A 17,172-nucleotide genomic window follows, 5' to 3' on the forward strand; every position below is an offset into this window, starting at 1 on the left:
AGAGAAAAGAGACCTCAAAAACAGGGCAACTGAGCACAAGAGGGGGGAAAAAAGACAAAGGAAAAAAAGACTGCAATTTGCTCCCAGGGACTGGAGAAAATTAAAAAAGGTTGGAATCCATCAGTGTTCATTAGTCATCTCCTTCATCTTCCTCTCCTTCTTCCCCCTCATCCTCATCTTCATCTTCTTAACCTTCATCCTCATCGCCTTCATCAATATCTTCCAACCCTTCCTCTTCTTCATCATCATCATCATCTTCATTTTCATCTTCTCCTTCCCCTTCTTCATCATCCATGTCAGGAACCAAGTAGTACTGTAATGGATTTGGCCAAATGTCATCTTTGATGACTTCTCCCAACTCATCTGCACCTGCATCAGAATGGTCAGTGAACAGGTAAAGAAGCTTTCCGGTTCCTCATGCTGTCTCTTCCTGCTGGCTTTATCCTGTATTTGACTTGAACGTTTCGTCAAATCCTTTCCAGATTTCCATTTGATTTCAGTGGACTTCAAAGATGGATCACCACTCTCATTCAGATGAAACTCTTTGGAGAGAACTTTATTTTCGAAGTAAGGATTTTCATCAAAATAAAAATCTATTCTGTAACCTGATTTAATATCTTCAAATTCTGTTACTTCAACTTTTGTCAGATCATGCAGCGCCTCTTCATCCTCTTTCCCAAGCAGTGCAGACACTTGTGGATGGCTGACAAATGTTGTTACCCCAAAATTTGGGATTTTGGCAATCAATTCTGACCTCTTCTGAAAAAATGGTTGGCAGAGTTTGTTATATTTCTGTTCTACTTTCAAAATCTCCTCACTGGCTTGTTCATTAAGTCTGTCTATTTCATTTTGTACTTTATCAATATGTTCAATCACTTCTTGCTGTTCTTTTTCTCCCTTTGGCACGTCCTGAGGGGTCCGCTTCTTCTCCGGCTTGGGGGCTGGAGGCAGTTTCGGTTTCTTTGCTTGAGGTGGGAGCGAGGACTGGCGTTTAGGGGCCATGCTGTGAGGAAAGTCTGAGGATCTGATCGCTGGGAAGTCGCCAGGCTGGAAGGCGCGCTGAGACTCTAATTTTTGACATTTTAATTATGATGTGTTTTGGTGTGGGCCTCTTTGGGTTCGTTCATCTTGTTTGGAACTCAATACTTCCTGGACTTGAATGTCTATTTCTTTTACCAGATTAGGGAAATTTTCCATCATTATTTCTTCATATAAGTGTTTAATTCCTTGTTCTCTTTCTTCTTCTGGTACCCCTATGGTATGCTTGCTGCTGTTCCAGAGGATTCCCTAAATCAGCGGTCGCCAACTGGTGATCCACGGACCACTGGAGGTCTGAAAGGTTGGCGACTGCTGCCCTAAACTATCCTCATTTTTTTTTTTCTTTTTGCTGTTCTAATCGGGTGTTTTTTGCTCTCTTGTCTTTCAAATTTCCCATGTGATGCTCTGCTTCATCTAATCTATTGTTGACTCCCTCTAATGTATTTTTCATTTTAGTTATTGTATTCTCCATTTCTGACTGGTACTTTTTTATGTTTTCTATTTCCATTTTTATATTTTCTATCTCTTTGTTGAAATTCTCACTGAGATTATTGACCATTCTTATAACCAGTGTTTTGAATTCTGCATTTGTAGATTATTTGTCTCCATTTTATTTAGTTCTTTTTCTGGAGTTTTGGTCTGTTCTTTCATTTGGGACATGTTTCTTTGTTTCCCCATTTTGGCTGCCTCCCTGTGTTTGTTTCTATGTATTAGAGTTGCTATATTTCCCAGTTTTGGAAGAGTGGCCTTATGTAGTAGCTGTCCTGTGGGGCCCAGTGGCACAATTTCCCTGGTCACCTGAGCTTGCTGCCCTTGTGTGTGTTTTGTGTGCCCTCCTGATGTAGTTGAGCCTTAATTGCTGTTGGCATGTCAATGGAAGGGATTGACCCTCAGACTGATTGGTTGTGAGCACTGGCCATGGAGGAGCTCTGCAGAGGCAGAACCTACAGAGCAGGATTCCTTGCTGGTGCCTGCTGAGTCTGCCCTTTGGGTGTGTATTTTTTTTTTTTGAAGGTGGCTGGGTGATGCTCTGGTGTGGTCTGAAGCTAGCTATCATGTGTGTTGGTTCTGGGACTTCTTGGGATGCAGGCCAAAGTCAGCCACTGCCTGTGCCCTGCCCAGGCCACTTGGTATGAGCTACTAAGCAATCTGTGGATGGTTGCTTCTTGTGCTGGGCTTGTAAGTACATGGGAGAGGCTAAGCTGCAAATTTAGCCCATCTGTCACTACTGCCAGGCTTGGAGCTGCTTAGCAAGAGGTATGTGATACACAGGTTAGCTGCTGTTTGTTTGGGGTTGGGGAAACTTTGAGAAAGTCTACAGCATGAGCCAAGACAGGCCACTGTATGGAAAATCCACTGGAAGCAGCTTGGATGGATCTGCAGGTGGGGTGAGTTGAGGTCTCAGGGAACACTATGGTAGGGAAAACAGTGTGAGCCAGGTTGATGGAGACTCAGATATGGCACCACCCACCTGTACCTGCAGGATAAGGGCTCAACAAAGGAAAAATGGCCTCTGCAAGCATTTTTGTCTGGGAGAAAGCTGCCTCTCCAGCCCTCACTCTGAAGCCAGACAGTTTACTAGTATTTCCTCCTCGTATGGTCCTTGCACCTTTTCAGCTGCTGCCCCAGTGCTGGAACTCAGAGCAAGTGAGTCTAAGTAAGTCCATTTGCAGGCTCTTTAAGAGGTACTGCCTGGGACTCCATCAGCCTTTCATCTCTCTCAGCCTTAATCCCCATGGGTTTTTACAGCCAGAAGTTTTAGGAACTGCTTTTTCCAGCACTTGAACCCTTGACTGGGGGCCTGGTATGGTGCTGGGACCCCTCGCTCCTCAGGGGTATCTCCACAGTCTAGCTATCCCTCCCAATTCTCAACCATCATGGGTGGATATTGGATTAACCTGTTCCATGTCTCTGCCTCTCCTACCAGTTTCCATTTTGCTTCTTTTATCCTTAGGTATAGGACTTCCATTCAGCTAAATTTCAGGCAGTTCTCAATGATGGTTGTTCTGTAGTTTAAGTGTAATTTTGATGTGGTTGTAGGAGGAGACAAGCCCATGGTATACCTACTCCATTACTTGACCAGATGGTCACACTATAGATACTTAATTAAAAACTCCCATTTTGTGCCTTAGTCAGTTTGGCTCAGTGGATAGAGGGTCAGCCTGTGGACTGAAGGATCCCAGATTTGATTCTGATTAAGGGCAAATGTCTGGGTTTCAGGCTCCATCTCCAGTAGGAGGAGTGCAGGAGGAAGCTGATCAGTCATTCTCATCATTGATGTTTTTTTTTCTCCCTTTCTCTTCCTCTCTGAAATCAATAAAAATATATTTAAAAAAACCACACAAACAAAAGCCCTCCATTTTGTCACATTGAGCGCTCTATGGGGAGACTGCTAAGAATAAGCTCCCTTAGCTTAGATTTGTATATTTCTCTTTTTGCCTGTTTATTTTTCAAGATTTTGGCTCATATGGTACCTTACTCTGAATCTTCCAGTGAAAAGATTTTTCCTTTCCTCGTATTCCATCCTAGCTTGTATTGTGGTTCTGGAGGTGGCATTCTGGTTCACTCTGAGGGTTGGATATTAGATAGGGCCTGTGTGTAGGGCCATGTTGAAAAGGGGATCCTGAAGCAACTCTGGGCTCAATTTGAAAGAATTGTGATGGGTGAGGGAGTCTCGTGTGTTTGCCATTGCTGTTATCTACAGCTTATTGACTCCCTTAGTAGACTGCAGATTCCTTGAGAGCCAGGTCCCTGTGTTAGTCACCATTTGATTGCCTTCAACACCTGGCACCCTAGATGTTCTCAATAAACACCCTAGATGTGCTGAAATGAAATGAGGGCAGTGAAGAAATTCATGTCGGAATTTGAGCTGTGCTTCAAGGACAGGTAAAGATTTGGATGTGGGAGAATAGAATTCTAGGGAGAGGAAATGACATGAAGGAAAGTTCTCAGGAAGCGGCCTCCAGAGCAAGAGAAGGCCTTCCTCAGGACATGGGGGGAAACAAGAGCTGTTAATAGGTAAAGGATTAGAGTCCAGAGGCATAGGTTTAGCAGAATTGGTGAAGCCATAATCTGATGAAGGAAATTATTTGAATTACTAGAGGCCCAGTGCATGAAATTTGTGCACTGGAGGGTGGAGGGGGGTCCTTCAGCCTAGCCTGCCCCCTCTCACAGTCCGGGAGCCCTCAGTGGATGTCCTACTGATGGCTTAGTCCCGCTCCCTATGGGACTAAGCCACAGTCTGGCAGCAGAGGCTCAGAACAGGTGCCTCGTGTGTGTGAGTGTGTGTGTGTGTGAGTGTGAGTGTGTGTGTGTGTGTGTGTGTGTGTGTCCCCGCTGGGGACCTGCCCCCAGCCGTGTCAGAGGCTTGGAGCAGGCGCCCTTCTGTGTTGATCTCTCAGGCTCCTGGCCTCACCTGTGCATTGTTTTCTCCCTTGAGAGGCGGCCAGGGCGGGCGGGAAGCTTGGCTTCCTCCATCACCAGGGGCAACCCAAGCCTACAGTTCTGTGGCCGCAGCAGGCTTGGCTTCTCCACTGAGGCAGTGGAGAAGCCAAGTCTCTTCAGTCTTCAGTCTTCAGTCTTCAGTATTCACTAGGGCCGGAGCCTTCAGTCTTCGATCCATGCCTGCGTATGCAAATTAACCACCATCTTTGTTGGGTTAATTTGCATACTCATTGGCTGGTGGGCATAGCGGGGTGACACCAATTTGTATGTTTGTCTATTATTAGGTAAGATAGTTTGGAGGAACAACAACAAAAAGGAGAAAATTCAGTTGTGGAAGGTTTATCAGCTTTTGGAATGGACCCCTTTAGAATTTAAATAGAGAATAACTAGACAGCTTGTAATTTTGAACAGAGATATAGTGACATCTCATGAAATTATTGTAAGCTATAAGTCCAAAAGAACAATAAGAGCACTAAATAGAGGTGACAGAGAAGCCTGTCATTTTTAATGTGCCCACTTAAAGTTTCTTTCAGGCTAATTTCTTTGAGAAGCTATAACTACATTAGATATCTGATTGTGTATAAAAATGCTATTATAAGAATAGATGGAGAGGTTTTTTTCAGCTATACTCAGTATCTGACTGTACTTTTCTTGTTCCCTCTGTACTGTGGAAACACATTACAGTGACACACAGTGATTATAGGATGGCTCTTGCTGAGGTCTTGATCAGTGCAGAACAAACTGCTTTTTGGCAGTTGAACCAGCTTGCACGGACGTGATGCTTGGGGATAAACCCAAGAACATACCTGACTTACAGGGTGGGCAAAAGTAGATCTACAGTTGTGAACACATGAAAGAGTTTATTCTTGTATTATTTATTAATTATTGTCTTATTTTCCATGCGAACAACTGTAAATCTACTTTTGCCCCACTCTGCCTATTTTTTCATTCTCACGGATTGGGTAAATTACTCTCTCCCACTCTACTCACAATGCTAGTAACTTCCTGATTTTAATGATTTGTTGTCTTTGAATGTTTATTTTTACAGATAGATTACCCTGCTTTGCCTCACACCAGAGAGACCTGCCATTTCTCATAATATAGTACTACTCAGTTTGTCATCTTTAGCTACAGATGAATTGAGAGAGAAATGGGAAAAATCTTTGTGGATAAAGGGAAAAGGGAAAAATGTGCAAAGAAGCCATAGGCCTGAAGATTGTTAGGCTAGGAATATAGTCTTCAACACTACTGATTGCTCTGAGGGCAACCATGAACTGACTGATTTTCCTGCTCCCTAGTCAGGCTGCAGTGAATGAGTGATGCCTGTACTTATGCAGGTGTTTAAGGTCTGCCACCCACTTTGGGTTCTTGGCATCACACAGGAAAGCATTAAAATACTAGCCAGCATAAAGTTTAAAGTGAAAGAGAGTTTATTACTGAAGGAGTGATACAGAAAGGGGGCTACTCCATAGGTAGAGCAGCCCCCTCTCTGAGGGAGTTACTCCCACCCCCATTTTTTGTTTTTCTTTTTTATTGAATTTATTTGGGTTACATTGGTTAATAAAATTGCACAGGTTTCAGGTGTATAATTCAATAATACATAATCTGTATATTTCATTGCGTATTCACCACCCCAAGTTAAGTCTCCTTTATCACCTGTCCCCTTTTCTACCTCCCCAACCCCATTTTCCCTCTGCCCTCTGGTAGTCACCACAGTTGTTGTCTGTGTCTATGAGTTGTGTGTGTGTTTTGTTTTGTTTTTGCTTAATCCCCTCATCTTCACCCAGTCCCCAAACTCCTGCCCTCTGACAGCTGTCAGTCTGTTCTCTATGAATTTGTTGGGATATATATTTTTTAAAATTTATTTTATGTTTTTATTGATTATGTTAGAGAGAGCGGAAAGATAGAAACATTGATGAGAGAGAAACATTGATTGGCAGCCTCCTGTACACCCCCTCCTGGGGATTGAGTTCACAACCTGCACATATGCCCTGACCAGAAATTGAACTGGTGACCTCCTGGTTCATGGGTTGATGCTCAACCACTGAGCCACACCAGCCGGGCTGGGATATACTTTTTTATTGAGGATCATTTAATTGAGGGGCAGGGCATTCAATAAGGGAAGGAATATTCAGGATTTTTCTGGGAAAGGGCTGGACACTGCTCAGAAGAGCACTGTGGACCATTTTGTGTCCTTAGGAAATATTATGGTGGGTTAGGTGTATCATTTAGTAAGCTAATGTATTACAATCTATACTAATAAAAGGGTAATATGCAAATTGGTCACAACACCCTCACAGTCATGACTGGATATGCTAATTAGTTACAACCAGTATACAAATTGACCATCACTCCAAACACACAAGATGGCCACCCCCATGTGGCCACAAGATGGCCTGCAGGGGAGGGCAATTGTGTGCGCTCAGGCCAGCAGGGGAGGGCAGTTGGGGGTGAGCAGGCCTGCAGGGGAGGGCAGTTGTGGGCGATCAGGCCAGCAGGGAAGGGCAGTTGGGTGTGACCAGGCCTGCAGGGGAGGACAGTTGGGGGCAACTAGGCTGGCAGGGGAAGGCAGTTGGGGCGATCGGGCCGGCAGGGGAACAGTTAGGCATCGATCAGGCTGGCAGGGGAGTGGTTAGGGGGTGATCAGGCTGGCAGGCAGAAGCGGTTAGGGGCAATCAGACAGGCAGGCAGGCGAGCGGTTGGGAGCCAGCAGTCCTGGATTGTGAGAGGGATGTCTGACTGCCCGTTTAGGCCTGATCCCACAGGGGTCAGACAGTCGGACAGCCCTCGAGGGTCCCAGATTGGAGAGGGTGTAGGCTGGGCTGAGGGACACCCCCCCCCCCAGTGCACGAATTTCATGCACTGGGCCTCTAGTGAGCATATAATGAGGTTATTGCAAGGTGAAATTAGTTGCTATGTTGGATCAAGCTGGTCTTCTGCTGGTTTTAAGCCATATAACCTTTGGGGTTGATCTTATTATCTCCTTGACAGTTCCAATAGCCCTTATTGGTTACAGTTGTTTTGCCACATACCCTATCTCAGTACCATTGGAGGTATGACAAAACCATTACTGCACCTGTCTGGGTGGAGCTGAGGGCACAGAATGGGAAGTAAGCTTTATACTTCATCCCTCTCTGCCCAGACCACCTTTTTCTCATCACTTCTACACTTGCAACTCTGTGTTTGGGTTTCAAAACTGAGGAGGCAGCTGTTTGGTGTTTGCCAGGGATAATGGGGAGAACTTTTGGGCAAGGGCCTTGTGAGAAGAGACCTTTTTTGCATTGTTTTTGTTTGTTTGTTTTGTTTTTGTGGGGGTTTTTTTGACATACTGATTTAATCATTTAACTATTCAGCAACTTCTTTTAAATTAAATTCTTTATTGTTGAAAGTATTACAGATGTCTCCATTTCCCCCCATCAACCTCTCCCGACCTGCTCCTCACCCCCCCCCCCTTCCCCCGCACAGCACAGGCCCTCACTTTCCTATTGTCTGTGAGAAACTCTTTTTTTTAAAATTTGTATTGAATTTATAGGGGTGACATTGGTTAATAAAGTATATAGGTTTCAGGTGTACAATTCAATAATACATCATCTGTATATTGTGTGTTCATCACTCCAAGTTAAGTCTCCTTCCATCACCATTTATCCTCTCTATACCTTCTTTTACCTCCCCTACCCTCTATCCAGCAGCTCTTAATTCTTCACACCCATTCATTCAGTTGGTGAAAAAAAAAGTGAAATAACTTTTAAATCTCTGTGTTTGGATGACCAGATCCCATATTCAAAGTAATGAAGGTCAGAGTTATGGTACTAGCACCTTTCATTTCAATATGGTGTCTTTCTTTCCTTGGGAAAGTTACTTTTTTCCCCTGGTCCTTTAAATATAATCTTTTTTGTTTGTTTTGTCTGACTCCATTTCTGGACTCAAAATACTTGTTGACTTGCCATGCTTTTACACTGGTGTTCTGGCCTGGACTGTGCCCCTCTACACTGGTGTCTGGTCTGGCCTGCAGTTGCTTCAATATGAAGAAGTTAGGCCACAACAGGAATTCTTCACATGCTAAATACTTTAACAAGAATTTTTGTTTCTGCTTTTTTGTGTTGTTCCCTCCCCCCCCACCCCCCCCAAAAAAATCTTTGGTCTCTATCTCTGTTATTTTTGTTTTCTCTTAAATGCATATGTCCTCACAAACCCACACCTTTGAGCCTCCTTTCTTATATTGCCATTTCATATACTGCAATTGCCTTGTGTTGATGTAAGAAATGTCCAAACCTGTAGAGAATTTTTACGAGTTCATTTGAGCCAAACTGACAATAATCGCTGGTAAGCAAAATTTCAATGGTTTGAGAAAATGCTCTGGAGAACGGCAATTTTGCATCTTATTTTACACATTAGAATCAGAGGAAGAGGCATAAGGGGGTTACATGAAATCTATAGGTGGTAGATTAGGGAGGTGGGGGAAAGCAAAGTGAGGGAAACTCTGCAAAGAACAAATAATGAAGTTAGAAAGGTTAATGAGAATAAAATAGCAAAATATGGCTAATACAAGAATAAATTAAAGTGAACTGAAAAATACCTAAGAGGCCAGGTATGGACAGAGGCGATCATGTCTCATGCGGTTGGGAAGAAGTTAAGGACACAAAGGGAGTGGTGTGTGGAAGTCCAAGTGGTTGAATTGAGAGAAGGGCGCAGAGAGCACATTATGTAGATAGTATGGGAGTAATGAGATGGTTAATACTTGGGAATACTGAAGCAGAAAAAAATCCCCAACATCAAGATAACAGTATAAGGTTGACCCTTGCACAACTCAAGTTTAGGGACCTCGACCCCTCTCCAGTCAAAAATGTGCATGTAACTTTTTTGCAATACTTGTGCCTACCACAGTGGGGTAGCTATGAAATTAATACAGCAGTGCAGTATGTACTACAGTTAATTTTATGCAGCTATGATTTAATACTGCATCTTTGTGTTTGTTTACAGTTCTCTAGACTGTGAATGTGCATATGTTTTGATAAACTTTTAATATTTTTATGATATATTTGTATATATTTGATGGTAACATATTTTATGCATTCATGACATACCTAACTTTTTCTTAGTTTTTGATATTTCTAGGCTATGCAGTTCAACTGTGAAGTTTTTCAAACTATTGCATGTCTTAAAATTTTTTTCCAACATATTTATTGAAAACAGTCTGCATGTCGGTGGACCCATGCAGTTCAAAGGTCAACTGTATTTATATTTTCTTTGTTTTTGCAAGAGATTGCTAGCCTTCTTTTAAGAGGCCACAAGTGAGTCAGGCAGTTTGGAATAGTGTTACTTCATCCCAGATGTGTTAGACTGGCTTAACTCTGTGATGGTACCTACTTATGGTTTCTGAGATTGTGCAAGCACTTAGAAGATTATTTTATTTAAGAATAAAGTTAAGTTTTTATCAATTACCTTTTTAAAAAGTTTGGGGTTTGGCAAATCCAGGCTGTTGGCAATCAAAGTGACCACTTTTTAGGAAAATTTACCTTGTAGAGTGAATGAGAAACCTGAGCTCAAATTTTGTGTAGAAATATGCTTAGGAAAAATGTGAATTATATTGTTCCCATTTAATAGCTTGCTCTGTTCAAAGAGCAGTCCAGCTGGTATGTAGAGTAAGAGATTAACAAAGTCAATGGTATCCCAGTTTATATTTATACTAGAGGCCCAGTGCACAAATTCGTGCACCAGTGGGGTCCCTCGCCTGGCCTGCGGGATTGGGCAAAAACTGGGTCTCTGACATCCCCAGAGGGGTCCTGGATTGCGAGAGGGCACAGGCCAGGCTGAGGGACCCCACTGGTGCACGATCGGGGCCGGGGAAAGACGCAGGAGGTTGGCCAGCTGTGGGGAGGGACCGCAAGAGGGCTCCAGGGCGTGTCCGGCCTTCTCGCTCAGTCCCAATCAGCCAAACCCCAGCATCAAGTTAACCTACCCGTCGGAGCTTTTGCCCCCTGGTGGTCAGTGCACATCTTAGCGACTGGTTGACCGGTCGACTGTCTGTCCCCTGGTGGTCAGTGCACGTCATAGCGAGTGGTTGAGCAGCCTTAGCATATCATTAGCATATTACGCTTTGATTGGTTGAATGGACGACCGGACACGGAGCATATTAGGCTTTTATTATATAGGATGACAGACTCAGTAGACATTTTAAATAAAGAAAGTCTGATAAGGAAAGAACAGGTTGATATGGAATATGCATGATTGCTTCTTGCAAAGTCAGCGATGCAGCTCCCTCTTGTTAATTGTGGTTGAAAAGTACATTGCTGGAGATATTATAAATAAAAAAAAATATTTTCAGGTTTTCTTTAACTAGAAAGAAAACTTCAATTAATTTATATTTCTTAGCTGCTTATTTCTTCACGTAGTGATTTATTCCTGTGACCTTGTGATCTTTAAACTTGTAATGGAAAGCTGAAAATAGGATGTAATAGGAAAAAAGGAGGGTTATGGTGAGAGATGAGAGAAGAGTTTTTGAAGAAGAGAGGAGTATATAGGACACTGGTGGCACTGCTGCTTTCCTCACCGGAGATACTGACATGCTCCAGAACCTCTGACCCTAGTCAGTTCTTCGGAGAAACACTATCAAGGCTTTTTTCCATAAAAATCAGGAATGAAGGAAATATCACATTTCTCCGAGTTCTTTAAAGCAACTTTATTTTGACTTTGATGCCTCATCCTGCCTGAGTGCTGTCAAATTTTTCTCAGGCACCTGCAATTTGCCTCTTAGCCTCTGTTATCCTGGGATCTTAAACAGAGCAAAGCATGGAGGAAGTTCTCCTATCCTCAGTTATCAATCCTGTCACCAAGTGGATTTCTCTCATAGAGGTTTTACTATACTTTGTCTGTGCCTTGTCTCTGCCACCCCTTGGGTAGCAGTCTCCTTGCTGTCATTAAGTGAGTTCCCTCCTTCCCCATTGTGATAATCTCTCCCTTCTCTTGGTCTCTCTCATTTGTGGCTTCCCAGAGGCCTCTTCTCCTGCTGCCCCGTTCCCAAGATATCCAGCCTAAGTAAGCCCTAAGAAGGTCTGTGCTTCTTTCCAAACTCAGAAGGCCCACAGATTCCAGACTGGTTTTGCTTTCTGTGCTGCCAGAATTCCTAACATTAAAGATAGTTATTACTTTCATTGATTGGGGGTGGGGGTGGGGGAGAGAATAAGCATAATTTGATATTTCAATACATTATTCTGCCCAAATAATATTAACTATTTTGATTAAGATTGAGGTACTGAAAATAAATTTTCTCCTGTTCAAAACCGATTTTTTTTAAAAAATATATTTTATTGATTTTTTTACAGAGAGGAAGGGAGAGGGATAGCGAGTTAGAAACATCGATGAGAGAGAAACATCAATTCAGCTGCCTCTTGCACACCCCCCACTGGGGATGTGCCCGCAACCCAGGTACATGCCCTTGACTGGAATCGAACCCGGGACCCCCGAGTCCGCAGGCTGACGCTCTACCCGCTGAGCCAAACCAGCTAGGGCTCAAAACCGATTTTTTTTTATCTTTATTTTATTATTTTTACTATCTGAGTTTACAATTTTTATATTATGAATAATTTAAAACAAAAAATACCAAAAAGTACAATAGCAATTTTAACTGATGTCCATATACTTAAGCTCAGATGGAACAGATGTTAAAATTTTGCCGTAATTGCTAAAAATCTGTCTTTTTAATAAAAGTAATAGATCTAGCTCTAACCCAAGCTGCACTCCTGGCCTCCCTCTCCATAGACAACCAGAGAGGACACGAATAAATGAAATCAGATATCAAAGAGAGAATTGACAAGTGACACTATAGAAATACCAACAATTCTAAGAAAATACTTTGATCCCAGGCCCTGGTCCGGGCACATGCCGGTGGAAACCAATCAACGTGTCTCTCTCACATCAATGTTTCCCTCTCTCACTCTATCTCTTGTCCTCCTTTCCACTCTCTCTAAAAATCAATAGAAAAACATCTGCAGGTGAAGATTAAAAAACAAAATTCCACCTTGAGATATTTATCTTACAGAAATAAACATGGATATGTACAATTATTTACCTATTAGCATTTTCATTGCAACATTGTTTAGAACAAAATATTGGAAGCAATGAAATACCCTGAAACAAGAGATTTACCAAATATGTTATGATATAGTAATATGTGACCATTAAATATCCTATATAATAAAAGAGAAGCATGTAAATTGACTGTCCCTCCACTACACTCACCAGCCAATCAGGAGTGAGTATGCAAATTAACCCGACAAAGCTGGCAGGTTAATTTGCATACACAGGCGCCAGGCGGAGAGCAGAGCAGGAGAGCCGGCAGAGAGTGGAGCGGCTTGGGGAACTTGGCTCCCTAAGCCACCAGACAGAGAGCAGAGAGGTAGAGCTGGTGGCTTGGAGGACTTGGCAGAGTGGGAGGCCATGGGACAGAGACAGAGCAGGAAGGGAAAACAAAGAGCACAGGGAGCACCAGGAATGCTGGGAATTGTAGTTCTGGTGGCAGACGGATCTCCTAGACCAGTGGTTTTTAACCTTGGCTGCATATTAGAATCACCTGGGAATCTTTTTAAAATCTTAATTTCTGGGCCTCATCCTCCGGAAATTCTGTTTCTTTGTTACAAATGTTGTGGCCTCACCCCATAACAGAGAAACAGAATTTCCAGAGGATGAGGCCCAGAAATCAGGATTTCAAAAAGATTCCCAGGTGATTCTAATGTGCAGCCAAGGCTGAGAACCACTGTCCTAGACACTAGCAAAGCAAGCCTGGAGCAAGTTACTGTTGCGGTGCGGGATGGAGGGAAAGCAAAGGTGAGAGACATAAGTAAAATCAGAGTGTCTAGGAAAAATTAAAGGGAAGATATCCTAAAACTTCCAGGAAATCTCCACCAATGAAGCAAAGAAAAAAAAAATGCCTCTATTATTCTGTGAGCAACAAACCAAACTGGGTTGGGGGTCTCAGACAATTCGCTCATATGATTGCAAAGACAGAAACTCCCGGATTGGAGATGGCTCCCCTGAGGGCTCCCAGATTGGAGAGGGTGCAGGTCGGGCTGAGGGACCCCCACAGCCCCCAGTGCACGAATGTCGTGCACCGGGCCTCTAGTTGTATTGATAAATAACATGGAAACATACAACATACAACATTGATAAACAATATGGAAACATATTCATGCAAAAATATAATATACTAACATTTTTCACCCCTTAAAAGGTATTCATGTACTTGAAAGTACAACAGATAGATATAGATAATAAAGTGATACCAGTTGATGTTTCTGGATAGTGGGATTATGGGTAATTTTAATTATGTTTTGGAAAGCAGCTGTGCTCACTACCACCAAAGCTATTTTCTGTTTGGGTCATATATTACCAATTACTTTCTACAATGACTACCACCTGTTTGTTTTTGTTACAACTCATTTTACTGGATTTTCCCCCTTTAGTTTGTATCACTTGCTCAGAGTAAGAAAGGACCTCCATATCTGGGAAAGACATCTCCCCTAGGGAAGGCAGAGTTGGTGGCAGTGGCCGCATTTTGTAAAGCTGACCGTGAAAGCCACAGCTCCATCTCCAGACGTGCAGACTCCTCTTACTGTAAAATTCTATTTGTGGACATGGCTCATGTATTAAAATTTTACTTTCTGATCTCTTTCTTTATGTTTACAAATGTTACACTCTCTCAAACTTGAAGTGCATATTTTACTGAAATAGTGGGGTAAAATGTAAATGAAAATGATGCGGGCTATTAAGAACTAGCACAGGGTGTGAAAAACAGGTATTTGTTACCCTGGGATCTATTTCTATTTCTTCCTTGTCAGCCAGACCTCTCACATGATTCCTTTTAGATATTTTACTGCCTGTGGACTCTGTATTGCTTAGATAAATGTTTGTAAAAGGCTCTTTTTATAACATTGCTTTTTTATTTTTTATTTTCTTTCTTTCTTTCTTTCTTTCTTTTTTTTTTTTTAGGTATAAAGACCTGAGGGAAGTCTTTCCTGTCAAGATGGAAAATAGTACCACTACCATTTCCCGGGAGGAGCTGGAGGAACTACAAGAAGCATTTAATAAAATAGGTATGCTTGAGAAAAACTCCATGTGATGTTATTCTTCTGCTTGGTATCAGACTTCCAAGAATTGAACAATACCTTTTATTGCTTCTACCACCACCCACTTACCCGGAGATGTATTCCTTTTTTTTCTTTTCATCTAGGTTTCACTGGATTCTTTCTTTCTTTCTGAAAGATAAACTGAAACTAGGCTTGAATTTCTAGGACAATTGTACTTTCAATTCTTTGATCATTTCTTTGCAGAGAATAATCCAGGTTAATGAATGACAGTGTAATTGAATATGCTTAACATGATATCCTCATTACAAAGAAAAAATAGAGAAATACTTCCTTGTCTATAAACTGAACTTTGGCCGTTATGTGTTTTTCATTAACAATAACACTTTTTTACTTCATTTAGAATATTTAAAAATCTTAATATTCTTTTTAAAGGCCATAGGGCCTATTTTCCTGCTCCCTTATGCATAATTTAAAAATCTTAGTGTCATTTTTAAAGGTCATTGTGTCTTATTTTTCTTCTTTCACTTTTTAAAGCCATTCAATGTTTTGTCTTTATGATATTATCATTTGAACAGCTTTGTATTTTTCTCCCCCCCAAATTTCCTCATACTCTGTTTGATTGTGTTTCTTCTGCATTTTGCTCTTAGAAACCTGTGACAAACCAGGAGAATATAAATACCATATTTGGCTCTAATCTTTAAGCACATGCAAACTGAGCAGTCCGTAGACATGGGGATACTGACACCAGCACCCTTGCCCTTCTTCAGTAGGCCTTTGTTTAGTGCAGTCTACGGAAAGCAGTGAGGTAGTAGACCATGGAGGATAGAATAAGCAGTTTTGTGCCTATTCTTCTTACAAACCTAATGAATAATAATGAAAACTAATGCAGGTGAAATGCAATGTGGAATGAGTTTCAGAGTCCAATACAAAGAGAAAAGATTTAAGATTAAAATGTAAAGCTCTTCAAAAATAAAAAGTAAAGTTCTCAGGAAGCTTATGACTTATAAATCATTTCTATGAATTCTACAAATCTCTGAACCCCTCCTCTTCTTCATGTATAGGTGGCTCCAGGATGACTCAAACCTTCAGAATACAGTCTGCACGGTGGTTGAATTAGGCTCATGGGGCATGCCTTAATCTTGGTCTTGTCTTTATTTTGGGCACCATATATTTGTCATTAGGGCATTGTATGAAGATGGTATGATTTTTATAACATCACTGTTAAAAATAACTTTTATAGGGTTTTGTAAGGAGTGCCTAGAGTCTTTTCAAGACAGAAATTAAGCAATTATTGGGGTATTCTGTTTATTTTGAACATTGAAATAGAGGAAGTAATAAAAATGTATTGCTTGCCCGGACAGTGTGCCTCAGTGGTTGAGCGTCGACCTATGAACCAGGAGGTTAACATTTGATTCCCAGTCAGGGCACATGCCTGGGTAATTGAATATGCTTAATATGATATCCTCATTACAGAGAAAAAATAGAGAAACACTTCCTTGTCTATAAACTGAACTCTGGCCTTTATGTGTTTGTCATTAACAATAACACTTTTTGACTGGGAGGTCTTTCCCAGATATGGGGGTCCTTTCTTACCCCATGGTCTCTGGTAGGGGGTGTGCAGGAGACAGCTGATAAATGATTCTTTCTCATCATTGATGTTTCTATCTCTCTCTCCCTTTCTCATATATATATATATATATACATATATATATATATATATATATATGTATATATATATATATATACATATATATATATTTAAAATGTATCTGTTTAGTTTGACATTTCTGTTATTTTATAGGTGCAGTTTGGTAGCTTGCATAAAAGTGCTACCTAGGTCTTAGTAAAATAAATGAATTAGTAATCAGTTTTCTTTGTTTAGCACACCCACTTTAACCTTTATGACTCATGGACATACAATCCTGTAGTACTTATTTAATGATATTTTGAATAAATAATTCATTGATGGAACAATTCTGACAGCAAGATAACTTGCTGTGTGAGAGAAGTGCTAACAGCAGCTGAGCATGTACTTGTTACTTCATTTACAAGGTAAATGGCTACTCATAAACTCAGTGATCCCTCTGCTTATTTGTTGTACCAACAAACTTTTCTCAGAGGTCATACAACCTAACTAGATGGGATATTTTGGGTTCTCTAGGGAGAAGTGGGAGATTAAAATATTTGTCTTATTTTTTAATTGTGGTAAGATAGACATAAAATTTATAATTTAGTGTACAGTTCAGTGGCATTAAGTACATTCACATTGTTATGCAGTCATCACCACCATCGATCTCTAGAATGTTTTCATCTTCCCATACTATCATTATACCCATTATATACTAACTCCCAGCCCCACCAGGTCGACTGCCATTCTACTGTCTGCCTCTATGAATCTGGCTACTCTATAATAACCTAATATAAATGCAGTCATAAAATATTTGTGTTTTTTTGTGACTGGCTTACTTCACTTAGCATATGTCTTCAAGGTTCATTTATGTCATATCATGTGTCAGAATTTCCTTAATGTTTTTCTTTGAGTGAGAGAGAGAGAAAGAGATACACCTCTTCGTTCCACTTATTTCTTCTTCATTGGTTGATTCTTGTA

The 17,172-nt window shown here is 41.3% G+C and overlaps 1 protein-coding gene and 1 pseudogene across 3 annotated transcripts in view; one reads left to right on the forward strand and one right to left on the reverse strand.

Annotated features, from left to right (window-relative positions):
* PLS1 (plastin 1) overlaps nt 1–17,172 on the forward strand; it is a 208,794-nt gene that overhangs the window by 97,763 nt on the left and 93,859 nt on the right. For all 3 annotated transcript variants that reach the window (XM_070405916.1, XM_070405914.1, XM_070405915.1), the window contains one exon: nt 14,467–14,570. In XM_070405916.1, coding sequence (XP_070262017.1) covers nt 14,501–14,570 — 70 coding nt within the window. In that variant the 5' untranslated portion in view covers nt 14,467–14,500. The remainder of the gene's footprint in view (nt 1–14,466; nt 14,571–17,172) is intronic.
* LOC139002010 (protein SET-like) lies at nt 131–1,002 on the reverse strand (annotated as a pseudogene).

Source organism: Myotis yumanensis, unplaced genomic scaffold, assembly GCF_028538775.1.
Source record: "Myotis yumanensis isolate MYYU_CA2020_CCGP unplaced genomic scaffold, mMyoYum1.0.hap1 SCAF_2, whole genome shotgun sequence".
NCBI lineage: Eukaryota > Metazoa > Chordata > Mammalia > Chiroptera > Vespertilionidae > Myotis > Myotis yumanensis.